Source organism: Heterodontus francisci, chromosome 3 (assembly GCF_036365525.1).
Source record: "Heterodontus francisci isolate sHetFra1 chromosome 3, sHetFra1.hap1, whole genome shotgun sequence".
Taxonomy (NCBI): Eukaryota; Metazoa; Chordata; class Chondrichthyes; order Heterodontiformes; family Heterodontidae; genus Heterodontus; species Heterodontus francisci.
Genome location: NC_090373.1, coordinates 97266620 through 97290637, shown reverse-complemented (window position 1 = coordinate 97290637; position 24018 = coordinate 97266620). Strand labels below are relative to the sequence as shown.

Here is a 24018-nt window from a genome sequence, read left to right as displayed (position 1 = left end):
TCACACCCCTGACTTGTGCCTTGTAGATGGTGGACAGGCTTTGGGGAGTCAGGAAGTGAGTTACTCGCTGCAAGATTCCTAGCCTCTGACCTGCTCTTGCAGAGACATTATTTATACAGCTACTCCAGTTCAGTTTCTGGTCAATGGTAGCCCCTTGGATGTTGTTAGTGGGGGATTCATCGATGGTAATGCCATTGAATGTCAAGGGGAGATGGTTAGATTCTCTCGTCAGAGATGATCATTGCCTGGCACTGAAGTGGCAAGTTAGATTCGCACTGCACATCAGCCCAAGCCTGGATATTGTCCAGCTCTTGCTGCATTTCTACACAGACTGCTTCAGTATCTGAGTCGTCGCGAATGGTGCTGAACATTGCGCAATCAGCAGACATCCCTACTTCTGACCAAATGTAGGAAGGTCATTGATGAAGCAGTTGAAGATGGTTGGGCCTAGGACACTACCCTCAGGAACTCCTACAGTGATATCCTGGAGCTCAGAAGATTGAACTCCAACAAACACAACCATCTTCCTTTGTGCTAGGTAGGATTTCAGCCAGCGGAGGGTTTTCCCCGATTCCCATTGACCTCAGTTTTGCTGAGGCTCCTTGATTCCATATTCGGTCAAATGCTGCAATGATGTCAAGGGCAGTCACCCTCACCTCACCTCTTGAATTCAGCTCTTTTGTCCACATTTGAACCAAGGCTATAATGAGGTCAGGAGCTGAGTGGCCCTGGCGGAAACCAAACTGAGCGTCACTGAGCAGGTTATTGCTAAGCAAGTGCCGCTTGATGGCACTGTTGATGACAGGGTCACTGACCTGAAACGTTAACTGTGCTTCTGTCTCCACAGGTGCTGCCAGACCTGTTGAGTATTTCCAGCATTTCTCGTTTTTATTCCTCCAGTTATTTGTTTAATTGTCCACCATCGTTCACAGCTGGATATAGCAGGACTACAGAACTAGATCTGATACGTTGGTTATGGGATTGCTTAGCTCTATCGCATGCTGCTTATGCAGTTTGGCATGCAAGTATTCCTCTGTTGCAGCTTCACCAGGTTGACACCTCATTTTGAGGTATGCCTGGTGCTGCTCCTGGCATGCCCTCCGACACTCTTCATTGAACCAGGGTTGGTCTCCTGGCTTGATGGTAATTGTAGAGTGGGGGACATGCCGGCCCACGAGGTCACAGATTGTGGTTGAGTACAATTCTGCTGCTGCCGATGGCCAACGCCTCATAGATGCCCAGTTTTGCATTGCTAGATCTGTTCGAAAATCGATCCCATTTAGCACGGTGATAGTGCCACACAACACGATGGACGGTACCCTCAACGTGAAGGCGACCTTCGTCTCCACATGGACTGTGCAGTGGTCACTCCTACCAATACTGTCATGGACAGATGCATCTGCGGCAGACAGATTGGTGAGGACGAGGTCAAGTATGTTTTTCCCTCTTGTTGGTTCCCTCACCCACATTCGAAGAATAGCAAAGCAGATCATTTAAATGGAGAAAGACTGCAGAATGCAGAAACCTGGGTGTCCTTGTACACAAATCATAAAAGGTCAGCATGCAGGTACAAGAAGTAATTGGGAAAGCAAATGGAATGTTGACCCGTATTGCAAGGGGAAAGGAGTATAAAAGTAAGGAAGCCTTGCTACAACTGTACAGGGCGTTGGTGCAACCACACCGAGTACAGAATGCAGTTTTGGTATCCTTATTTAAGCAGGGATATACTTGCCACCTCCAGGCGCTTACCCATTGTCTCTCGAGACAAGGAGGCCAAAGATGAAAGATACTTGCATAGGAAGCAGTTCAGAGAAGTTTCACAGAGAAGCGTCTCCTGGGATAAAGTGTTTGCCTTATGACAAAATGGTTGCGCCTATACCAAGTGGAGTTGAGAAGAATGAGAGGTGATCTTATTGAAACATAAGATTCTGAGGGCCTTGACAGGATAGATGTTAAGAGAATGTTTTCCCTCATGGGGGAATCTAGAACAGGGGGCACAGTTTCAGGATAAGAGGTCTCCCATTTAAAACAGCAATGAGGAGGAATTTCTTCTCTCGCAGGGTCCTGGAATTCATTATCCCAGAGAGAAGTGGAGGCGGATTCATTTGAATATATTCAAGGCCAAGATAGACAGATTTTTGAACTATAGGAAGTCAAGGGTTATGGGGAACAAGTAGGAAAGTGGTGTTGAGGCCAAGATCAGATCAGCCATGGTCTTATTGAATGGGAGAGCAGGCTCAAGAGGCCGTATCAATCGACTCCTGATCCTTATGTTCTAATTTACCATCCTTCTCAGTCCTTTAACCTCACTGTCTGTCCCATTGTTCACCCAGATGCCCTTTTACCCTCCCTGCCCCATCAGTTTGCACTTCCAGCAACTTGGAGAAAAAAAAATTCTGAAACCTGTCCATGCAATTCTAACTAATGGAGCATGTGGCAAGGTTTCCTGCTCTAGTAAATTTAGGGCCTATTTGTTTACACTGATTAATATAATGCAGTATAAAGTTGTCTGTAAGCATTAGTCAAGACATCATAGGGCTCTGCAACCAGTTATTTACAGAGGTATCAAAGTTGACTCCATAAATATTTCTTCTGCCAACAATAAACAGATGACAGCATTTTGCAGCTGCTTTTTTGCGATACTAAAATGTTGGAAACATTAAAGCAACTTCACACCAAAGTTATGTAAAATTTGAATTTACTGAATACACATTCCTTCCCCACATATAGTTTAACTATGATGCGAACCAAGCTCAGGAGAGTATGCTACCGTTATGATACAATCTCTTACTTGTTGGAAAACTACAAATACCTAATTTCACAGGACTCCATTTAAAAGGGAATCAAAGACTTGCTGACCCGTAGCAACGATGAGATATATTTTGTAAAAATGTCAATTTTAATAATGAAGATGGAAAACTGAGTTTTAGTGCATTATTTCCCACTCCATGAGACTGGAGCACAAAATCTCGGCCAAAACTCCAATGTAGTACTGAGGGAATGCTGCACTATCAGAAGTGCCCTCTTTTGGCTCAAACATTAAACCGAGGCCCCATTTGCCTTCTCAGGTGAAGGTAAAAAGATCCCACAGCACTGTTTCAAAGAGCAGAGGGGTATCCCTCAATCAGCAGCACTAAAAACAGATTATCTGGTCATTATCACATTGTTGTCTGAGAGACCTTTCTATGCGCAAGTTGGTGGTAGTTTTTCCTACGTGACAGTGACTACACATCAAATTGCTTCATTGACTGTAAAGCGCTTTGCGATGTCCAGAGGCTGTGAAAAGTGCTAGAGAAATGCAAGTTTTTTTTTTCCTTTCAGTGTCAATATTTGAGTAGTGTAGATTTTATTTGTTGGTTTGCTAGTAAACAGAAACAAGCAAGATTGCACAACAAGAAGCACATTCTATAGTTGAGGATTTTTTAGTTCTGCACAATGTGACTGACAGCAGATTTTATCTCTCAAATTCTAATGAGCTAGAAAACTGGGGCAAAGAAAAAAAACACACACTCTGAAGGCATGAAAATGCAAATAGCCAAATGAGTATTTTGTCCATCCAATTTCTCAATTCCAACCAAGGCAAATTGTTTGAAATGTGACAAATATCCTATTAGTCAGGACATGAGTACTTAAGACAGAAAACAAACTTTTGATCCAAAACCACTGGAATTATGTCACATGTGGAAACAAAGACACAAGATACATGGAGGGGAGTTAAAACTTTGAGGGGAAACAATAACAAATACCATTAAAATGAACTGGGGTTATCCAGGGGACAAAGTCCTGCAGTAACTAACAGAGTGCTGCCACTGAGACCAAACATCACTAATGTTACAGCTAAGAAAATGATCTAAAGTTGCCTTCATGATATCATTGATAAGTGTTGCAAAATAGGAACATTTGTGCAGTTATGTTTCAGATTTCAGACTTGACTATTGAGAGTACTGTTTTAAGTGGGCAAAGGAGAGCTTTGTACAAGTACTTAAGTACAACTGCAAAGCTTTGCTAACAGGCATCTCAATGCCAATCAAGATTTTCAACAACATATCTATATAACAACTTTAAAGGTAATAAAACACCCAGGTGCTTCACTGGAGCATTATAAAATAAGACACTACGCCATATAAGGAGATAGAGGTCTGATGACCAAAAGCTCGGTCAAAGTAGTAGGTTTTAAGGAGTCTTAAAGCAGGAAAGTGAGGCGGAGAGGTGTAGGGAGGATATTCCAGAGCTTAGGGCCTCAGCAACTGATGGCCTGGCCACCAATGGTGGAGTGATTAAAATCAGTAATGTTCAAGAGGGCAAAATTAGAGGAGCACAGTTCCCTGCGGGTTGTGGGGCTGGAGGAGATTACACAGATAGAGGCGGGGGGGGGGGGGGGGGGGGGGGGCGAAGCCATGGAGGGATTTGAAAACAAGGATAAGAATTTTAAAATCAAGATGTTGCTTGATCAGGCGCCAATCTAGGTCAGTGAGCACAGGGATAATGGGGAATGGGACTTGGTGCAAGTTATACATGGGCAGCAGAGTTTTGGGTGACCTCAAACTTATAGAAGATAGAATGTTAATAATGAACAGACTGTCCCTACAGACTGAAAAGTATGTCCAAAATCCACAGTATATCTTTTTAACCAAAGTTCTTCAGTTGCTGACAGACAAAAAAAGAACACATGATGATGATCTAAAGGTTGCAGTGTATGTGTCTTACATGGTGCTAATCTGTTATGATCTTAAACTTTTTTGCCACGTTCTACTGTTTAACTTTAAAATTAATGAGGGAGGGAATGGTTATGCAGTGGATTTCTCTGACAGAATACACCATACCAACAAAGATGGCAATTTCACAGTTGTCAGTGTCAGCAATAATTGAAATAGCTATCAGCACCAACATTCCTTTTAAAATGTAAATTTACTGAGATTGTGGTATGCATCCTTAACACTTTCAAAACATATTTAAAATGTGTTTCTCTCATGGACACATCTGAAGATATAACTGAATAGAACCCCAAAGAAACCAAAACACAGTTGAAGTCAACACTTCCTCAGTTAATCGCAGAGTCATCGTCCTCAAAATAGATAAACTGCCAGACCTGGAAATCAGTTCAAATTACCACTGTAGACGACTGACAGGGAAGTGCATATGGAACTGGATATCACTACCCTTGTGCTATCAGTACCCAGTCCCTCTCCAGTTCAGTCAACCAGCAATTACTTTCTCAGCTCAGACTATACTGAAGGGTACTAAAACCCATGAAGCTGAACCACCATAGGAGTCTGTCTGTTGGACAGAAACATATGGATACCATTTTTACAAAAAGGGCATTATAATAAATGATTTTAAACAGAGTATCTTAAAAAAAGAACCATGGTTTCAAATAGTAATTCCTACACAAATCTGGCCTTTTGTGGAACCACTTTTGCTGAAGATCATCAAATTGTGATGTTCAAAAATCAAGCTTAAACAAAGTTTTTTTTTTAAACTGTACAACAACTTGCATTTATACAGTGGCTTTAACGTAATGAAACATCCCAAGGTGCTTCACAGGAGTGTAATAAAACAAAATTTGACACCAAGCCACATAAGATAGTATCAGGGCAGATGGTCAAAAGCTTCGTGAAAGAGATAGGTTGTAAGGAGTGCTTTAAAGGAGGAAAGAGGGGTAGAGCCTTCCAGTGGTGCTGAAACGGAGATGCTCACAAGGGACAATTTAACAAATCCATACAAAACAGGGACACGTGGTAGTTTGCTAAATTTATTTGTTGGATAGTTTAGGTTATAACTTGTACTGCGGTAACGAGTGGTACTCCAATCCATAATTAAAAAGGATGATATCAAAAGTAACAAACAAGTCTTCTTCATACCTCAGCTGTCGACAATGCCCAGCATAGCACAAAGCCATACAGACTAGGCTACAGTATCAATTCCTGGTCTGTTCTGCTGAATCTCAGGCAGGAGAGCAGTTAGGATACAACTGGTCTTTCAAACCGCCGCCGCCCCCCCCCAAACAAATATAATTCTATGTATTGCTTCCCATAAGTTAAATTCTTGCATCGTATCCTTTCCCCCATCTCTCCCCAAAAAATTAACTCCAAACAGGAATTAGTTTGCCTGTTATTCTCCTCAGAGCAGTTCAAAATTTGGAATAATCTGTGGGATTCTTTGAACACCTCCCACTGTTTGGTTCATATACTAACAGTTGTATTTGAAGTGATTTATGATTTTAACCACTTATAGGGACTAAACCAAATCAGGAGTACATCCCTATGAATCTCCTTTAATCAAGTTTAAAGCAGACAAATTCTCCGACATTTATTTGGGTCCAAAGAATTGTACCAGCTTCCCTCAAAGAAAGAAAACTAACAGAATGTTACTATCTTTCGGATCGCCTATTATTAATATTTATGGCTAAGTTATAAATATCCCAGATATTATAAAGGTCTGGGGAACTCTCCAATACACATCTCTCCACTTAAAGAGACACAGAGAGGGGGTTCTTGTAGTTGTATACAGAATACTACATGAGACGATTTATTAACTTTTATATATTTAGTAAAGAATTTAACACATAATAAACTTAAGTGGATAAGTATATCTATCAAATATTACTGAGATGCGCAACACATTTTTATTTCTAACATAGAATCCAAAAATTTAACCTCGCTAATGTTACAGCAATCTATCTTAGAATTTCCAGAATATCCATCAAAATTTAAAGTAAACTTTTACCTTAAATACCCCAAGTCATGGGATGAGAAGTATTGTTTAAGGAACTCAACACTTCAGTGTTTGCTTCAGAACCTTTCATGTTTATACTATTTCTAAGGTGTCATATGACCTCTCAGCATTTCGGGGCTACCTTTGTGTGTGTGTTTTTCTTGCTTTCAAAATCCATATTTGATATCAACTAACTCTCCACTTAAGGTTTTACTGGAAATCCCATGTTTTTTGAAGTTGAGAGCATTTATCTGGTCAAAATGTTTTTAATGGTGTTTACTTGACCTCTTGTTTCTCTAAGTCCATTTTCATTTATTGTTTTATTATCCATAATTGCCTTTTTTATGGTACCTTAAAAGCAACCTCTGAAGCCGATTTGTCTGCATCAACTACCCCATAAACTAAATAAGTTTATTGCTACGTCTTACTGATGTCAAACAGAATATTTTCATGCGTGTGTTTATCTTCCAATTCCCTGGCAACAGAAATTCTATTCTAACAAGGACCTTGAAATATTTAACTCTACCTTCTTAAAGGGGAATTTCAGCAAGTTCTAAAACTTGACCATTTATTCAATCTTTAATGCTAAAAGGTATAATATAACTATATTACAATGCTACCTAATTAAGCCTATTATACTTATATTCCATCACATATTTAGTCAACTATAATTGCAAGATTGTTTCCAAAACATTATAGAACCCTTCAATTTCCATTAATTTGTTCCTAGTATTAGTATTTCTCAATTCACAATATTAAAATCAACCTAAAATTCATTAGGTAGATATTTGAAAAAAGAATTGCCAGGGAGGCAGATTAACTGCTGGGCCAAAATTCTGTATGCTGCTTGAAAATATGGAAATTGCAACTAATCGTTCACAGCACTTTGAGACACCCATGCTTGCGGTGCTAACTCCCAATGTGCATCTGATGCAGCTGGCTGCAAATCAAAGTATATCAATCAGAATTTGCTGTGGTCAGTTCCTAAAAAGGCCCTCTTCTACTAGATCTTTCTTCCCAGCTGCCAAGTGTACTTGTAGTGTGTAGACAGCTGTAACATTAGTCACCATGAATATATGGCTTAGTGCAGTATAAAAGAGGCTACAATATACAAATTTAGGGAAAGTGCAGAATGATGGCAACAGCCACCCCAACCTTCATGTTTCTGATCTAGGAGGAATGATATTAAAAGTAGAGACTTGAATTTACATAGTTCTGAAACACAATACAGTGCAGTTAAAAGGCAGTGACTATTACGTAGGCAAATATTGAAGACACAACAAAGTGTTTTACATTAAATTGCATACAGCATGAGGAGCCAAATTATGCCTGAACATAGCAGGACAGGTAATTCCTCTTCCCCCAACTCATTTTCATACTAATAGCTCCTGGAGTTCTCTTGTAGTCTCAGCCAGACACCAGTTGTAAATCACAAAAAATTCCCTTACTTCAAGTGATTTTAACTCTAGCCATGGATCTTTATGTAACTTATCAAATGTTACACCCTCATGACTTGTCTTCCACAAACTTAGGCTGTCTTTGAATTCCTGAAATAACATTTACAACTTATATCATGCTTTTCACATCCATCATGAGGATTAATTCTTTAATAATCAATGAAAAGTTTTTCAGAAAGGGGAAGTTCCTGTCTGACCATCCTGGCAACTTTTTTATCCGAAGAATTAACATCCCAAATGCTCTGTGAAAAATCTTCAGATAATAGAGGATCTGGATCGGCGCAGGCTTGGAGGGCCGAAGGGCCTGTTCCTGTGCTGTAATTTTCTTAGTTCTTTTATAATGAAGCTACCTCTGGCACACTGACTTCTAAAACACATTTAGCAAAGCTCCATCTGATAGGCTAATAATTAAACATAAAGCAGGAGAAGGGGTACAGGATTGGAGTGTTCATAAAAAATGAGAGGGTAAGTGTGGAAGAGCAAGAATGAAGACAAGAGCAATCAAATGCCAAATGTATCCCAGGGATTTATTCATTTACATTAACTGAAAGCAAATTTTACCATTTTGCAATTACAATATATGGCATCGCTATCAAAGCCAACAAACATTTTTCCTCCTCAGCTTCCCTTGCGAAGGTGGTGGTGGTGAGCCTTCTACTTGATTCACTGCAGTCTGTGTGGTCAAAGCACTCCCATAGTGTAGTTAGGTAGAGGTTTTCAGGATTTTGGCCCAGTGACTATGAAGGAATGGTGATATATTTCTAAGTCAGCAAGGGGAACTTGGAGGTGGTGGTGTTTCCATGCACCTGATGCCCTGGTCCTTCTATAAAGGTGGATATTGTGTTTAGAAGCTGCTGTTGAAGGAGCCTAGGTGAGTTGCTGCAGTGCATCCTATAGATAGTACACAGTTTAGCTATGTGCGTTGGTAGTGAATGTTTAAGGTGCAGGGTATCCTAGTGTCAAGCATCTTAACAGTTGTTGCAGCTGAACCCATCCAAGCAAATTCAACATATTCCATCTCACGCCAGACCTGTGCCTTACAGGTGGAGGAAAGCCACTCTATGCAGAACACCAAAACTCCAAACTGCTCTAGTCACTGTGGCTGGTCCAGTGATGTTTCTGTTCAATAACCCCCAGCAGTTTGATGGTGGGGGATTCACTGAATCTAACGGAGAGGCATTAAGACGCGGTCTTGTTGGAGATGGTCATTGCCTAGTACTTGCATGGAAAAAACGTTACTGGTCACTTATCAGCGCAGACCTGGATTCTGTCCAGGTCTGACTGCATTAAGGGCACAGACTGCTTTTATTATCTGAGGAATTGCAAATGGAGAGGAACAATTCACTTCTGACCTTATGATGGAGGTAATGTCATTGATGAAGCAGCTGAAGATAGTTGGGCCTAGGACGCTGCCTTGAGAAACTCCTGCAGCGATGCCCTGAGGCTAAGGTGATTGACCTCCAACAACCAGTTGAATGGGGCAGTTGAATCTGAAAAGGCATGTCTGTGGGCAGAAATAATGGCAGCTGGGAATGTAATACAGATAAGTGTGAAATACTGCTTGCGAAAAGAATAAGTGGGCAACGTAAGTTCTCCACAAATGGTGTCAAAATAGCTATGGGTGAGATTGAAAGATTTGTGAATTTTAATACCTTTCACACTCAATGCATCTAATCACTACATGACAGCCATCAACCAAACAAGCAGAATACTGTACTGTATTGACACAGTTGAGTACAAGTTGTAAGCTGTTATGCTTGATAGATCAGAAAACACCATACCCAGATATGACTAATGATAAAGAAATCCTGAAGATGCAAAGATGCACAAGATTGTACCCTAGCATCAGAGAGCTGAACATTGAAAAATTCTCCAATCTTTGTTCAGTCTAGAAAGGTGACCAGGGTGATACAATATAGTTAAAATAGCATAGAAAAGGTAAACTCCTGAACTTTAAACAAAACTGTGACAAAAGGCCAGTAAGATGGAACAGAGGGGTGGCATGGGCATTAATGAAGGTTTCTGCAATGGAGAGAGTGAGGTTGGGGTAGAGGTGAGCGATATTGTCATTTTTGGTGATGTGCAGATGTGGTGTTTGAAGCTCAAAGTTGGACATGGTGATTACACAGTGTTAGGTTTAACCCAAACATCAGCAGGACAATAACTGGAATGGACGCCTTAGGCACAAAACGTTTGGCAGACGTTCAATATAATAACTTCCAGTTTGAGCTGGAGTTCTTGTTCATGCAGAGAATCAAGTTCACTGTAAAGAGAGCTGTTTATTAAAATGTATGCAAAATGTATGAGTCTCGATGCTTTACAATTGGCCTCTTTTCACTGGAGAGTTTGTCAGCCAGCCTTCCCAGAGATTGGAAAAAGTGCAAGATCACAGTCCTAGTTCGCATGCAAGGGATTTCATTATTCTGACACTTCTAGTAAATTCCTGACCATTGGAGATGAGGGATCTGCTTATAGGAGAGTGGTGAAAGCATTATAGTATCTAGTGCAGACCCCAAATTTATATGCTGACTCTGCACAAATTCGCATGCCACATTTGCCTATTTAGCAGTGACTACATTTCAAAAGTAATTCTCTGGCTGCAAAGCACTTTGGGACACCCTGAGGAAATTCAAGAGACTACATAAATGCAAGTTTTTTTTTCTTTATTTTGCCAAAGATTTGGTAAAGGGAATTATTTTTATGAAAACTGCATGATGGTTATTGTTAGGCTATAAAATTGGATCATGCTGACTACATTACAATATAGGTGGTCTGAACTATATTGGTTAAAAACACTAGCAGCTATTCTGGTTGCACAATTAGCAGAATTACTGGTTGAAAAGTTTAATCCCAGGTAGTTCAGTAGTAAACCCCAATGTAAAAGTTGAAAAATCTCCCTCCTTAGAGCTATCCTAACATCAATACATAAAAGCTTTTTTTAGTTTTAGAGATACAGCACTGAAACAGGCCCTTCAGCCCACCGAGTCTGTGCCGACCATCAACGACCCATATATACCAATCCTACACTAATCCCATATTCCTACCACATCCCCACCTGTCCCTGTATTTCCCTACCACCTACCTATACTAGGGGCAATTTATAATTGCCAATTTACCTACCAACCTGCAAGTCTTTTGGCTTGTGGGAGGAAACCGGAGCACCCGGAGAAAACCCACGCAGACACATGGCGAATTTACAAACTCCACACAGGTAGTACCCAGAATTGAACCCGGGTCGCTGGAGCTGTGAGGCTGCGGTGCTAACCACTGCGCCACTGTGCCGCCCACAGATGGTTAATAAGTGAAATTTTAACTGAACAAAAACAAAGCAACTGGTCTGTATGATCTCAGATTCTTCATTTAACAAAAAGACTCCTGTATTATAGATTTTAGGCAAAGAAGAAACAAGGATCGGGTAGTATGTAGTATATTGCAGCCAAAACCTTTTGAAAACAGCAGCAGAATTCCTACACTACTCAGAAATTGAGTTTCAGTAAGTTTGCCTATGGGTTGACGTGGGAAACACAGCAATGAGTCCTTTTACAAGGATTAACAAACAAAAGTAACAATCTACAGTACTCATACCACAATATTTGACAGACAACTTGTGATTTTAGAGGTTTCATACACCAAGCATGAATCAGTAAAGCCATAAATGAGCACATCTTAGCCACAATGCAAATGCTGGCCATCTCTTGAGCATTTTTGTTAAACGTTTACTGCATCATCTTCTTGGTGGGAAAGCAATGAAGGGACTGCAATTGTATGGAGGGAAGGTCTTACGAGGAAAGGCTGAGGGACTTGAGGTTGTTTTCGTTGGAGAGAAGGAGGAGGAGAGGTGACTTAATAGAGACATAGAAGATAATCAGAGGGTTAGATAGGGTGGATAGTGAGAGTCTTTTTCCTCGGATGGTGATGGCAAACACGAGGGGACATAGCTTTAAGTTGAGGGGTGATAGATATAGGACAGATGTCAGAGGTAGTTTCCTTACTCAGAGTGTAGTAGGGGCGTGGAACGCCCTGCCTGCAACAGTAGTAGACTCGCCAACTTTAAGGGCATTTAAGTGGTCATTGGATAGACATATGGATGGAAATGGAATAGTGTAGGTCAGATGGTTTCACAGGTCGGCACAACATCAAGGGCCGAAGGGCCTGTACTGCGCTGTAATGTTCTAATTCTAAACGCATTTCATCTTAAAATGTATACCAAACCAGACAACTTCTGTAATTTTGAATTACTAAAGTTAGGAATAATTGATTGGTTAGTATCATATCTTCCAGGTAATTTGTGCATTTGAAAGAGAGTTGCCAGCTGATGCTTTTCAAAGATCAGAGAAACTGAATATCGATTTTACATCTACTTTTCTGGATTGGGGAAGAAAATAACACACAACACATCTACGGGCAGGATCCATGCCTCTCCCTAACTGGCCAACAAAGAAGCACAATTGATCAGTCAGGACGAGCTTCTCCATACCAAAATGCATTTTCATTTGACCCTGGAAGACCTAAACAATGGCAAACATCTCAATCAGGAAAAGCTAGAGCTCAGACATAATTAGGGACAACTTAAAAGCCCAGCAGACTGGTATTGTTGCTACGAAAGCACCCTTGCAATAAACGATGCCTGAATTTACTCACTGAAAATACAGGTATTTCAATTTCAAATTAATTGGGCTGCATGAAGTTACTAAATACCAAAAAGGAGAAACTTAGAAACAGATGATTGGAAAATCTGATAGTTGAGGAAGTGGCAGGTATGGTGAAAGGGGGAAATACAATGGATGTAGTGTACATGGATTGTCAGAAGTCTTTGACAAGTACCTCACAGCTGCTACTGGAGAAGATTAAGGGGTACGGAATTAACAACAAATCAACAACAGTTTTGCAGAATACTTCGAAGCAGGTAGTGGCAGAGCTGGAGGAAGTGGGATCCCAATTTGCAATTAGGAAGCATAGTAAATTATTCTGCAGGAAGCTGGAAGATGATTAGACAAAATGGAGGAATCAGCAAAAAAAACAGATGGAAATCAATGTCTGTAATTATGAAGTGTATATATTGGTAAATCAAATAATTTTTACTATTACACTTTGAATAGGGGACAGCTGAGTAATAAATGAGTAATAAAGAGCAGTTACATTTGGGTGTGGTGGTGGATAGGGTTACCATGTGTTAAAAGCAGCATCCTCCATGTAGAAGGCCATAAAAAAAGCTAATGAAATAATGGGCAATAACGGGTAACAGAAAGAGACACAGAATATAAATGCAGAAATGTAATGGTGAAAAATTTTTCACCTAGAGGGTGGTTGGAATCTGGAACACACTGCCTGAAGGGGTAGAAGAGGCAGGAACCCTCACAACATTTAAGAAGTATTTAGATGAGCATTTGAAATGCCATAGCATACAATGCTACGGGCCAAGTGCTAGAAAATGGGATTAGAATAGATAGGTGCTTGATGGCCGGCACGGACACGATGGCCCGAAGGGTGTGTTTCTGTGCTGTATAACTGACACATAAAAGCTTATTAAAACCCCAGTTTGAATACCGGGTGTCGTTTTGCACCTCCACTCGCCCCCACCACCACCTCCCCAATCCCACTCCAGAAAGGACGCTGCAACGAGAAGATACAGTGGATGAGGAATCATTATTTCCTCATGTCAGGCAGCATACTAAAGATAGAAAAACTAAGCAGATTACAGCGTGATTTGATAGAGGTGTTCAAAGTTAAGGGGTGGGACTCAGCAGATGGAAGGAAAGATTGTTTCTGGTGATCGAGGGATCGAGAATGAAACTTAGGACAGAAAGCAGAAAAAAAAAAGTCAAGACAGAGGGCTGAGGCTGTGGAATTCGTTACCGAAGTTGACGATTGAAGCAGAGACCATGCCAAAATGTAATACGTTAGTTATGTGGCAGAAGAAAAGGGGCATAAAGTGTTAAGGGACCAGGACAGGCACATTGATTTAGGACTATGGAGTGTGAATGATAAAGCACCAACACAAACTGATTGGGGTGAATGGCCTGTTTGTGTTCTAACTGCGTGCAATATAAAATTAATAAAAAGGACCATGTACCAAAAAGTAATGAAAATTGTTGTTAGAAGCCCGATGGTTCCCAGAACTTTACCGTGATTCCATTTTAAGACAGATGGTTTAGCTTTAAACAGCCAATAAGAAACAAAAGAATTGGCCTCACTTTACTGTCACTAGATAATTAAAACATTGAAGTTGAAACAGGGGAAATATTGCTGAAATATAGCACAATTCTGTGTATTCAGTACTAAAATAAAGGTTCCACAATGAATTATGCTTATAGTTTTGTTCAAAAAAATTGAAACTTTAGCACATGCTGCTATGAAGTGTGTTGATATCAGCATGAATGGAAAACCTGTCCAGAACAGATTATGCAAATTGAACAAGTTTAAAATAAAGTTTAATCTCGACAAGACACTGAAAAGAGAAGATATCCATCAGAAGCCAAGTTAAAAAAGATTTCAAATTATTTTTAAATGAAAACACAAATTATGTTCAATATGTTTAAATTTCACATCATAGTGCCCATGACCAACAAGGGGATACTATTATAATAAAAGCAAAATACTGCTGATGCTGGAAATACTCAGCTGGTCTGGCAGCATCTGTGGAAAGAGAAGCAGAGTTAACACTTCATCAGAACTGGGGGATACTATTAGTTGAAACCTCAATAATTTGATGAAGTAACCTGCATGCTCCTCAATATATTTATATGACCAAATGTAAATTATATTACTTTACATGAAATAATGTTTTACAGATAGTTTAATTTCCAGGGTTGTCCTCTCAGCAAGTTTGCATTACTGGTTTACATTTCAAATCAGCATTCATTTATAATAGTACTTTTTTCCTAATAAAAACTATGTCGGGAAGCTAAACAAGGTGCAAAAAATCCATTATCAACATAACAAAAGTACAAGTCTGTCAATATAAAGTGTACTTACATCACCCTATGCAGAACATGGGTATCAGTGCATGGTTTCAACAATGATGTCTAGGTGGAACTAGTGTGCCATCCTTTGTAAAGAAAAAATTAATATGCACCTAATGCCCTGCCCAGACGCATTCCAGCACTGATATTCAACAGGAAAACCATGAAGCCTTCAACACCTCAAGCTCTCACATTCTGTATTTACCATCTAAAAACTAAACGCTGAGAATATGAAACATATCTTTGCCTCCTTAACAGCCAGACAATAACAAAGCTAATGGTAAACAACCGGTGTCTCTCCCTTCAATCCACCACTACCATCCGCATCCACTTACCGTCAGAATGCTCCAATGCATCGTCGCTGCGGACCAAGCTATAAGAGAGGGAAGAAAGCACCACAACAAGCTAAAAGCTCCCATTGTTAGCAGGGCTAGGCGGTAAAGAGTTTGCTGGTGGCCACTGCTGGAGCTGCCAGGCGTCCATAGCTCGCACACTGGTTCATTTTACCGTGTTATTGTGGCGAGCCGCCTCACTCCGCATTGTGCCACTGCCCCGCTCGACGCACTTCTACTGCGCTAGAATCGGCAACCACCCCCCCATACGGACGGCCGCCGATTTTTTTACTGGCACCAGCGGCTCCACCACTGCAGAAACCTTGCGGCCACTTTCACCAAGTCGACAGGCTTCAAATAGTAAGGAAGAAGCGACTGGTCATCAATGTCGGCTGCCTTTATTCCCATAGCTCCAGTGATGCTGCTTTGTCCGTACCACGGCGAGCTCCGGCTGATACTGAATGGAAATCAACAAGCGCTGCGCTGTCGCAGTGAAGAGGGAGGAGGCGGAGCGTGCGCCCCGCGTCATCCTCCGAACCTTCCGGGCAACATTCCACTTCCAATCAGAGGCTTCAAGCTTCGCCCCGCCCACTCTCCCCTCTGCCTCTGATGCTCTGCAAACTGACACTGTCCTAACTTTCAGGCATTGAAAGGGTCTCGCAGTCGTACCGCTTAGACAACGAAGAACAAAATGTCGAGAAGAAACCGAGAAAGTACTCTTTTAATTCCATAATGCACTTTCTGCTGGTACGGTGAAGCTGTGGATGGGAGTGAAACTTAACCTGGGGCTGCAATTTTGAACAATGTCAAGGGTAGGAGTATGCTTAAGGCAGGGTAGAGATTCCCCATCAACATCGGCACAATAGCCACTCAGCCTTACACCTATCCCGTAATTCAATTAGGTCATGGATAATCTGTCTCCACTTCATTTTCCCACCTTTGTTCCATATCCCTATGTAGGGGAAACTGGCGTATGGGCATCATGGGATACTTGGCGTAAAACCAAAGCTGCTCAAACTTGAGAAAAGTTTGTCTGTGAGATGCAAAGAAATACATGAGTAATCTTATCAAGAAGTAAACGAGGACGGGGGGAAGGGACAGGGAATCATATAATATGATCAAGGAAAGATGAGATCAGGTTGAGATGGGAAGATGATGTAATTAGAGAAACAGCTTGTCAACTACACCTCCTGTAACCGTATAAATTGCTCAAACATTGTCCGAGTAGAATCCCTAAGATCATTCGTGCGAGTCGGACTTCTCCTTGTATGCTCTTAAGAAAGATCGCTCGTTTGAACAAGAAATCCGACTCGCGAGGCGTTTTTGGGTACCGGGGCAAGCCCTCACTTCTTAAACCCTGGATTATGCAACAAGAATCTATCTCAATCCTGAAAATCTCAATTGTCACAGCATCTGCAGCCTTTTGGGGAGAGAGATTTTCATATTTCTACAACCCTTTTTTATGAAAAATTGCTTCCTGATCTCGCCTCTGAAAGGTCCAACTCTGGTTTTAAGATACTGCCGACTCTCTATCTACCCTATGTTTTAAACACCATTATCACAAAGCCCCCAGATCTTCTATACTCAAAAACCAGGATTATGCAACCTGTACTCATAATTTAACCCTCTAAACCTCACAATTATTTTGGTAAATCTGTTGCAGCCCCTCCAAAACCAACATATCTTTCCTGAGGTGCAGAGTCTAAAATTGAATGCAGTACTCCAGTTGCAGTATGACCAAGGCCTTGTTAGGCCTATCATGGCTTATGCCCGCTGAGAGGAGGTGTTGGTTCTGTTCTGGATTCAGGGAAAGCACTGCAGCTTACAATCAAACCCAGAGGGATTACGATTGGAGAGATGGCTAGAAGGTTTGGCCGGACGGTTTAGAATTTTTTTCATTTCCCTCTTCTTTTGGCCCCAAGAAGGCTTCAAATATCAGGTCAATTTCCACCACCTCATTAGGGAGGGCAGCCCTGTCGCAGCACGACAGCAAGTCCTGCCCATTGTACCTCTACTTCCTCAATAGAGTCTGGAAATTTTAGGCTCTTTTATCTATTGTGCATTTTTCACGTTAAAAGCATCACATCTGATGCTGTGTTTTGCAATGATGTCACCAAGGGGCAGCATGTAGCTGAGTAATAGGTGGTGGGGGGGGGGTCCAAGGATAGATCCTTGAGGGATGCTGGAGGTAATAGTGCGGAAGCAGGAAATGAAGCAATTCCAAGTGATTCTCTTGCTACGGTTAAATAGATATTTGACAAGTGCAGTACCACTCAGCTGGACAACAGCAGAGAAGTGTTGGAGGAGGATGGTATGGTCAACCATGTCAAATACTACAGACAGGTTGAGAAGAAGGAGACAGGACTGTTTATCATGGTCACCATCACATAGGATGTTATTTGTGACTCTGGTAAGAGCCATTCAGTATTTGCAACAGGGGCAGAAACCTGATTGGAAGGATTAAAACGAGGAGTTCATGGAAAGAAGGGCACAGATTTTGAAGGTGACAACATGTTCAAGCACTTTGGAGAGGAAAGGGAGGTGGGAGATGGGGTAGTAGTTTGCAAGGATGGTGGGTCAACATTTGAAAGAGTAACGTAGGGAAAGTTACATCACACTTGCACCCTGATGACTCACAAATGAATCATATAAAAGCAACAAGTCATAATTAAGTGGTGAACCAATCAATAAACAAGAAGCAAGTAGGTATAAAAGTGATCAATCAAGAATCAGTAATGGCAAACATTTATCAATAAAATAACCCATAAAAGGAGACACAGGATCAAAGGCGATCTGGGTGGAATTGCCAGGGAAGACCAGGAGAATCTTCAGATACAACCCAAAGTTGTCCCTCGATTTAAAGGGGGCAGGCCAAACACTCTGAGGGAAGGTCTAATCGGTAAAAAAAACAGGAGATCGAGGTTCTGATAAAAATTGTGTGTCTCCCCTGCCAGGCTTGCAAAAAGTTCCTCCGCCCCATAGTGTCATTTTTATCCTAAGACTTTTAACGATATAGATATATAGATAGGGGCTATTCCATTGTAATCTTGTTTACCTATTTATCTTGGCATATGTGTGGAGGAATGAGGGTAAGCATCATGTGAGGAAATTAATTTCAGAAATTATCTATAATTCCATAAGTTTTAGGTACTTGTGGATAAGGATAAGAGTAGTCCTTGGGTGAAGGTGCTAAATTGGGGGAAGGCTAATTATAACAATATTAGGCAGGAACTGAAGAATTTAGATTGGGGGCGGCTGTTTGAGGGTAAATCAACATCTGACATGTGGGAGTCTTTCAAACGTCAGCTGATTAGAATCCAGGACCAGCATGTTCCTGTGAGGAAGAAGGATAAGTTTGGCAAGTTTCGGGAACCTTGGATAACGTGGGATATTGTGAGCCTACTCAAAAAGAAAAAGGAAGCATTCATAAGGGCTAGAAGGCTAGGAACAGATGAATGCCTTGAGGAATATAAAGACAGTAGGAAGGAACTTAAGCAAGGAGTCAGGAGGGCTAAAAGGGGTTATGAGAAGTCATTGGCAAACAGGATTAAGGAAAATCCCAAGGCTTTTTATACGTATATAAAGAGCAAGAGGGTAACCAGGGAAAGGGTTGGCCCACTCAAGGACAGAGAAGGGAATCTATGTGTGGAGCCAGAGGAAATGGGCGAGGTACTAAATGAGTCCTTTGCATCAGTATTCACCAAGGAGAAGGACTTGGTGGATGATGAGCCTAGGGAAGGGAGTGTAGATAGTCTCAGTCATCTCATTATCAAAAAGGAGGAGGTGTTGGGTGTCTTGCTAAGGATTAAGGTAGATAAGGTAGATAGGATCTACCCCAGAATACTGAGGGAGGCAAGGGAAGAAATTGCTGGGGCCTTGACAGAAATCTTTGCATCCTCATTGGCTACAGGTGAGGTCCCAGAGGACTGGCGAATAGCCAATGTTGCTCCTTTGTTTAAGAAGGGTAGCAAGGATAATCCAGGAAATTATAGGCCGGTGAGCCTTACGTCAGTGGTAGGGAAATTATTAGGGAGGATTCTTCGGGACAGGATTTACTCCCATTTGGAAACAAATGGACTTATTAGCGAGAGGCAGCATGGTTTTGTGAAGGGGAGGTCGTATCTCACTAACTTGATTGAGTTTTTTGAGGAAGTGGCGAAGATGATTGATGAAGGAAGGGCAGTGGATGTTATCTATATGGACTTCAGTAAAGCCTTTGACAAGGTCCCTCATGGCAGACTGATACAAAAGGTGAAGTCACATGGGATCAGAGGGGAGCTGGCAAGATGGATACAGAACTGGCTCGGTCATAGAAGACAGAGGGTAGTAATGGAAGGGTGCTTTTCTGAATGGAGGGATGTGACTAGTGGTGTTCCGCAGGGATCAGTGCTGGGACCTTTGCTGTTTGTAGTATATATAAATGATTTGGAGGAAAATGTAGCTGGTCTGATTAGTAAGTTTGCGGACGACACAAAGTTTGGTGGAATTGCAGACAGTGATGAGGATTGTCAGAGGATACAGCAGGATATAGATCGGTTGGAAACTTGGGCGGAGAAATGGCAGATGGAATTTAATCTGGACAAATGTGAGGTAATGCATTTTGGAAGGTCTAATGCAGGTGGGAAGTATACAGTAAATGGCAGAACCCTTAGGAGTATTGACAGGCAGAGAGATCTGGGCGTACAGGTCCACAGGTCACTGAAAGTGGCAACGCAGGTGGATAAGGTAGTCAAGAAGGCATACGGCATGCTTGCCTTCATCGGTCGGGGCACAGAGTATAAAAATAGGCAAGTCATGCTGCAGCTGTACAGAACTTTAGTAAGGCCACACTTAGAATATTGCGTGCAATTCTGGTCGCCACACTACCAGAAGGACGTGGAGTCTTTGGAGAGGGTACAGAAGAGGTTTACCAGGATGTTGCCTGGTCTGGAGGGCATTAGCTATGAGGAGAGGTTGGATAAACTCGGATTGTTTTCACTGGAACGATGGAGGTGGAGGGGCGACATGATAGATGTTTACAAAGTTATAAGCGGCATGGACAGAGTGGATAGTCAGAAGCTTTTTCCCAGAGTGGAAGAGTCAGTTACTAGGGGACATAGGTTTAAGGTGAGAGTGGCAAAGTTTAGAGGGGATGTGCGAGGCAAGTTCTTGACACAGAGGGTGGTGAGTGCCTGGAACTTGTTGCCGGGGGAGGTGGTGGAAGCAGGTACCATAGAGACGTTTAAGAGGCATCTTGACAAATACATGAATAGGATGGGAATAGAGGAATACGGACCCCGGAAGTGCAGAAGGTTTTAGTTTAGGCAGGCATCAAGATCGGCGCAGGCTTGGAGGGCCGAATGGCCTGTTCCTGTGCTGTACTGTTCTTTGTTCTTTGTTTGTTCTATAAATAGCCATATTTTCATGGATAAGCTGGTTCCCTACAGTGGTGTTGTTGTCTGTATTCATAAGTGAATTTCAGTAGAAATTTGTATTTCTAAAGGGCGTCAATCACAACCAAACACAACATACAAACTATTTATCACATTAAGTCCAGCAGTGGTGTGTTAATAGTATGAGTCTAATGGTATTAACGCACATGAAACATCCCAAAATCAAAGTAATGAGAACAGAAAATGCTGGAAATACTCAGCAGGTCAGGTAGTATTTGCAGAAAGAGAAACTGAGTTAGCATTGTTTGAAGTTTGAAATGTAACAGGTTTAAAGCAAGTATAGAGACAGGGAAAGGAGGTGTGAGTATAGAATAAAAGGAAAGGTCTGTGGTAGAGTGGAAAACAGGAGAGATTAAATGATAAAAGGGATGATGGTACAAGGCAAAAGGGTGTGATAATGGGACAAGTAAAGAGACAAAAGATTAACTCAAGGAGTTGTTAATGTGAAAGCAGAATCATCACCAAATGCTGTCATCCAACAAAAAAGGGGCAGAGGCTATGATCTGAAATGGTTGAACTCAATGGTGAGTCTGGAAGGCTGTAAAGTGCCTACTCCAAAGACAAGGTGCCATTCCTTGAGCTTATGTTAAACTTCATTGGAACTGTATAGGAGTCCGAGGATTGATAGGTCAAATTGGAAGTGAACCGGAGAATTAAAATAACAGTCTACTGGAAAGTCAAGGACATTCTTACATAAGAAATAGGTTCAGGATTACGTCTTTCAGCCTTTCCGGCCTGCTCCGCCATTCAATAAAATCATGGCTGATTTTCTACCTCAATTCCACCTTCCCACACTATCCCCATATCCTTTGATTCCCTTAGTATCCAAAAGTCTGTCGATCCCTGTCTTGAACATACTTAATGACTGAGCATTCATCATTCTCTGGGGTAGAGAACTCAGAGTAGTCACACTCTCTGAATGAAGAAATTTCTGCTCATCACAGTTTTAAATGGCCAACCCCTTACTCTAAAGTTCTGACCCCCTAGTTCTAGAGTCCCCAGCCAGGGGAAACATCCTCTTTGAATCTACCCTGTCAATCCACTTAAGAATTTTATATGTTTCAATGAGAACACATCTCATTCTTCTAAGTTTACCAAGGAATATAGGCCTAGTCCACTCAATTTCTCCTCATAGGACAATCCCCTAATTGTAGTGGTCAGGCTAGTAAACCTTTGTTGCATCCCCTCGAAGGCAAGTATATCCTTCCATAGTTAAGGAGACTAAAATTGTGTACTTCTGGAATGAACGGAGGCGTTCTGCAAAGTGGGCATCTAGTCTGTATTTGGTCTCCGCAATGTAGAGGAGACCACATAGTGAAAACAGTTAATACTGTATATTAAAATGAAAGAAGCACCAGTAAATCACTGTTTTACCCTGAAGAAGTGTTTGGACCCTTGGAGGGAGGATGTAAAAGGGCAGGTGTAGCATCTCCTGCCTTTGCATGGGAAGGTGCTGTAGGAAGGGAAGGAGATGTTGGGGGTAATCGTGGAGTGGACCAGGGTGGCATAAAGGGAATGGGAATGCTGAAAGGTGATGGAAAGGAAGATGTGTTTGGTGGTAGCATCAAGCTGGAGGAGGTGGAAATGGCAGGGGAAGATCCATTGAATGTGGAGGGTGGTGCAGTAGAAGGTGAGGACAAGGGGAACCCTGTTGTGGTTTTAGGAGAGAGGGGAAGGAGTGAGAACAAAAGTGCAGGAAATAGAACAGACATGGTCAACAGCTCTGTCAATTGAGGTGGGTGGGAATCCTCAGTTGAGGAAAAGGGAAGACATATTGGAAGCACTGATATGGAAGGAGGCATTGTCAGAACAAATGCAATGGCGACAGAGAGAAACTGCAAAAATGGAATAGAGTCCTTACAAGAAGTGTGAGGAAGTGCAGTAAAGCTAGCTGTGGGAGTCAGTGGGCTTATACTGGACATTGATTGATAGCCTGTCCACAGGAAGGGAAGAGGTGGAGATGGACCATGTGAAGGTGAGGGAAGGGTCAAAATTGGAAGCAAAGTTGATGAAATTTTCCAGTTTGGGTGGAGAGTGGGAAACAGCACCAACATAGTCATCAATGTACCATAAAAAGGCAAGTGAGGGAACCTGAGTATTACTGGGACAAAGAATGTTCCACATATCTTGTATAAAGGCAGGAATAGCTAGGATCCATATGGGTTCCATTAGCAGCACCTTTTATTTGGAGGAAGTGAGTGGAGTCCAAGGAGAAGTTATTCAATGTGAGAATAAGTTCAGCCAAGCAAAGGAGGGTGGTTGTGGATAGGGATTGGTTGGGCATCCATTCAAGGAAGAAGTGGTGAACTCTTAAACCATCCTGGTGGGAGATAGAGGTTTAGATAGATTGGACATCCATGGTGAAGAGGAGATGATTAGAAACAGGAAATGGTTAAAGTGACAGAGGACATCGGAAGAGTCGCAAATGTAGAGTTACGAGGAGTTCCATTTTCTTGTATTAAAATTTGGGATTCTTTTTTTTTTAAACTGAAAAGGGTTTCAGTGGACATTGAGACATCTGGAGATAGCTAAACTTTATGGATGTTTTTGAAAGGAAGTTCAACAAAAGTTGAACTGGTAAACAAGGACTGGAAAGCAGGTAATTTCAAGGAAACCAGCAGGGAGTTTGACCCCAGAGATACCCTCTGTTGTGACAAGAGAGAATTTATAACTTGGCATGTGACTTGTTTCTGGAAGGTTTTGGTTTCATTTTTGAACTTTAGAAACCAGTGGGTTTGGACAAAAGCAGGCAATTGGAATTTGATTTTGACTTGCCTGGAGGTCAGAAGAAGAACCAGAAAAGTATTACCTCTCTGTAAAGAATCCTTGCTCTTGTATGCTTGTATGACGTGTTACTGTTGCCTCCTGAATTTTTGAAGAAACCCTGAATTTGCAGAAATCTTGCATCTTTAAAAAAGGAATTTTGCATCAAATGTGAGAACTTACACCTGTTGCTACACCCTTGATGGAAAACCTATGTGAAGTCTTCTACAGTGGAATTTCTTTGAACACCTAACCATCACAGACTGTTCATCAACCTCGCCTGGAAAGACTTCGAGTGGCATCCAACTATTCAACTTTGGGACACCTCGCCAAACCAAAGAACTTTCTTCCAAATCAT

The 24018-nt window shown here is 41.6% G+C and overlaps 1 protein-coding gene across 2 annotated transcripts in view; it reads right to left on the bottom strand.

The window, feature by feature from the left end:
* Window positions 1-15944, bottom strand: part of tnfrsf21 (tumor necrosis factor receptor superfamily, member 21) — a 96487-nt gene extending 80543 nt beyond the window's left edge. Inside the window, exon 1 of one of the 2 annotated variants that reach the window (XR_010971271.1) lies at window positions 15469-15944. Coding sequence is in view for 1 of the 2 variants with exons in the window: in XM_068024958.1 (XP_067881059.1) it covers window positions 15469-15552 (84 nt within the window). In the remaining variant the exon portion in view is untranslated. The remainder of the gene's footprint in view (window positions 1-15468) is intronic. The other variant, XM_068024958.1, reaches the window with a different exon arrangement.
* Between the last annotated feature and the right edge of the window lie 8074 nt (window positions 15945-24018).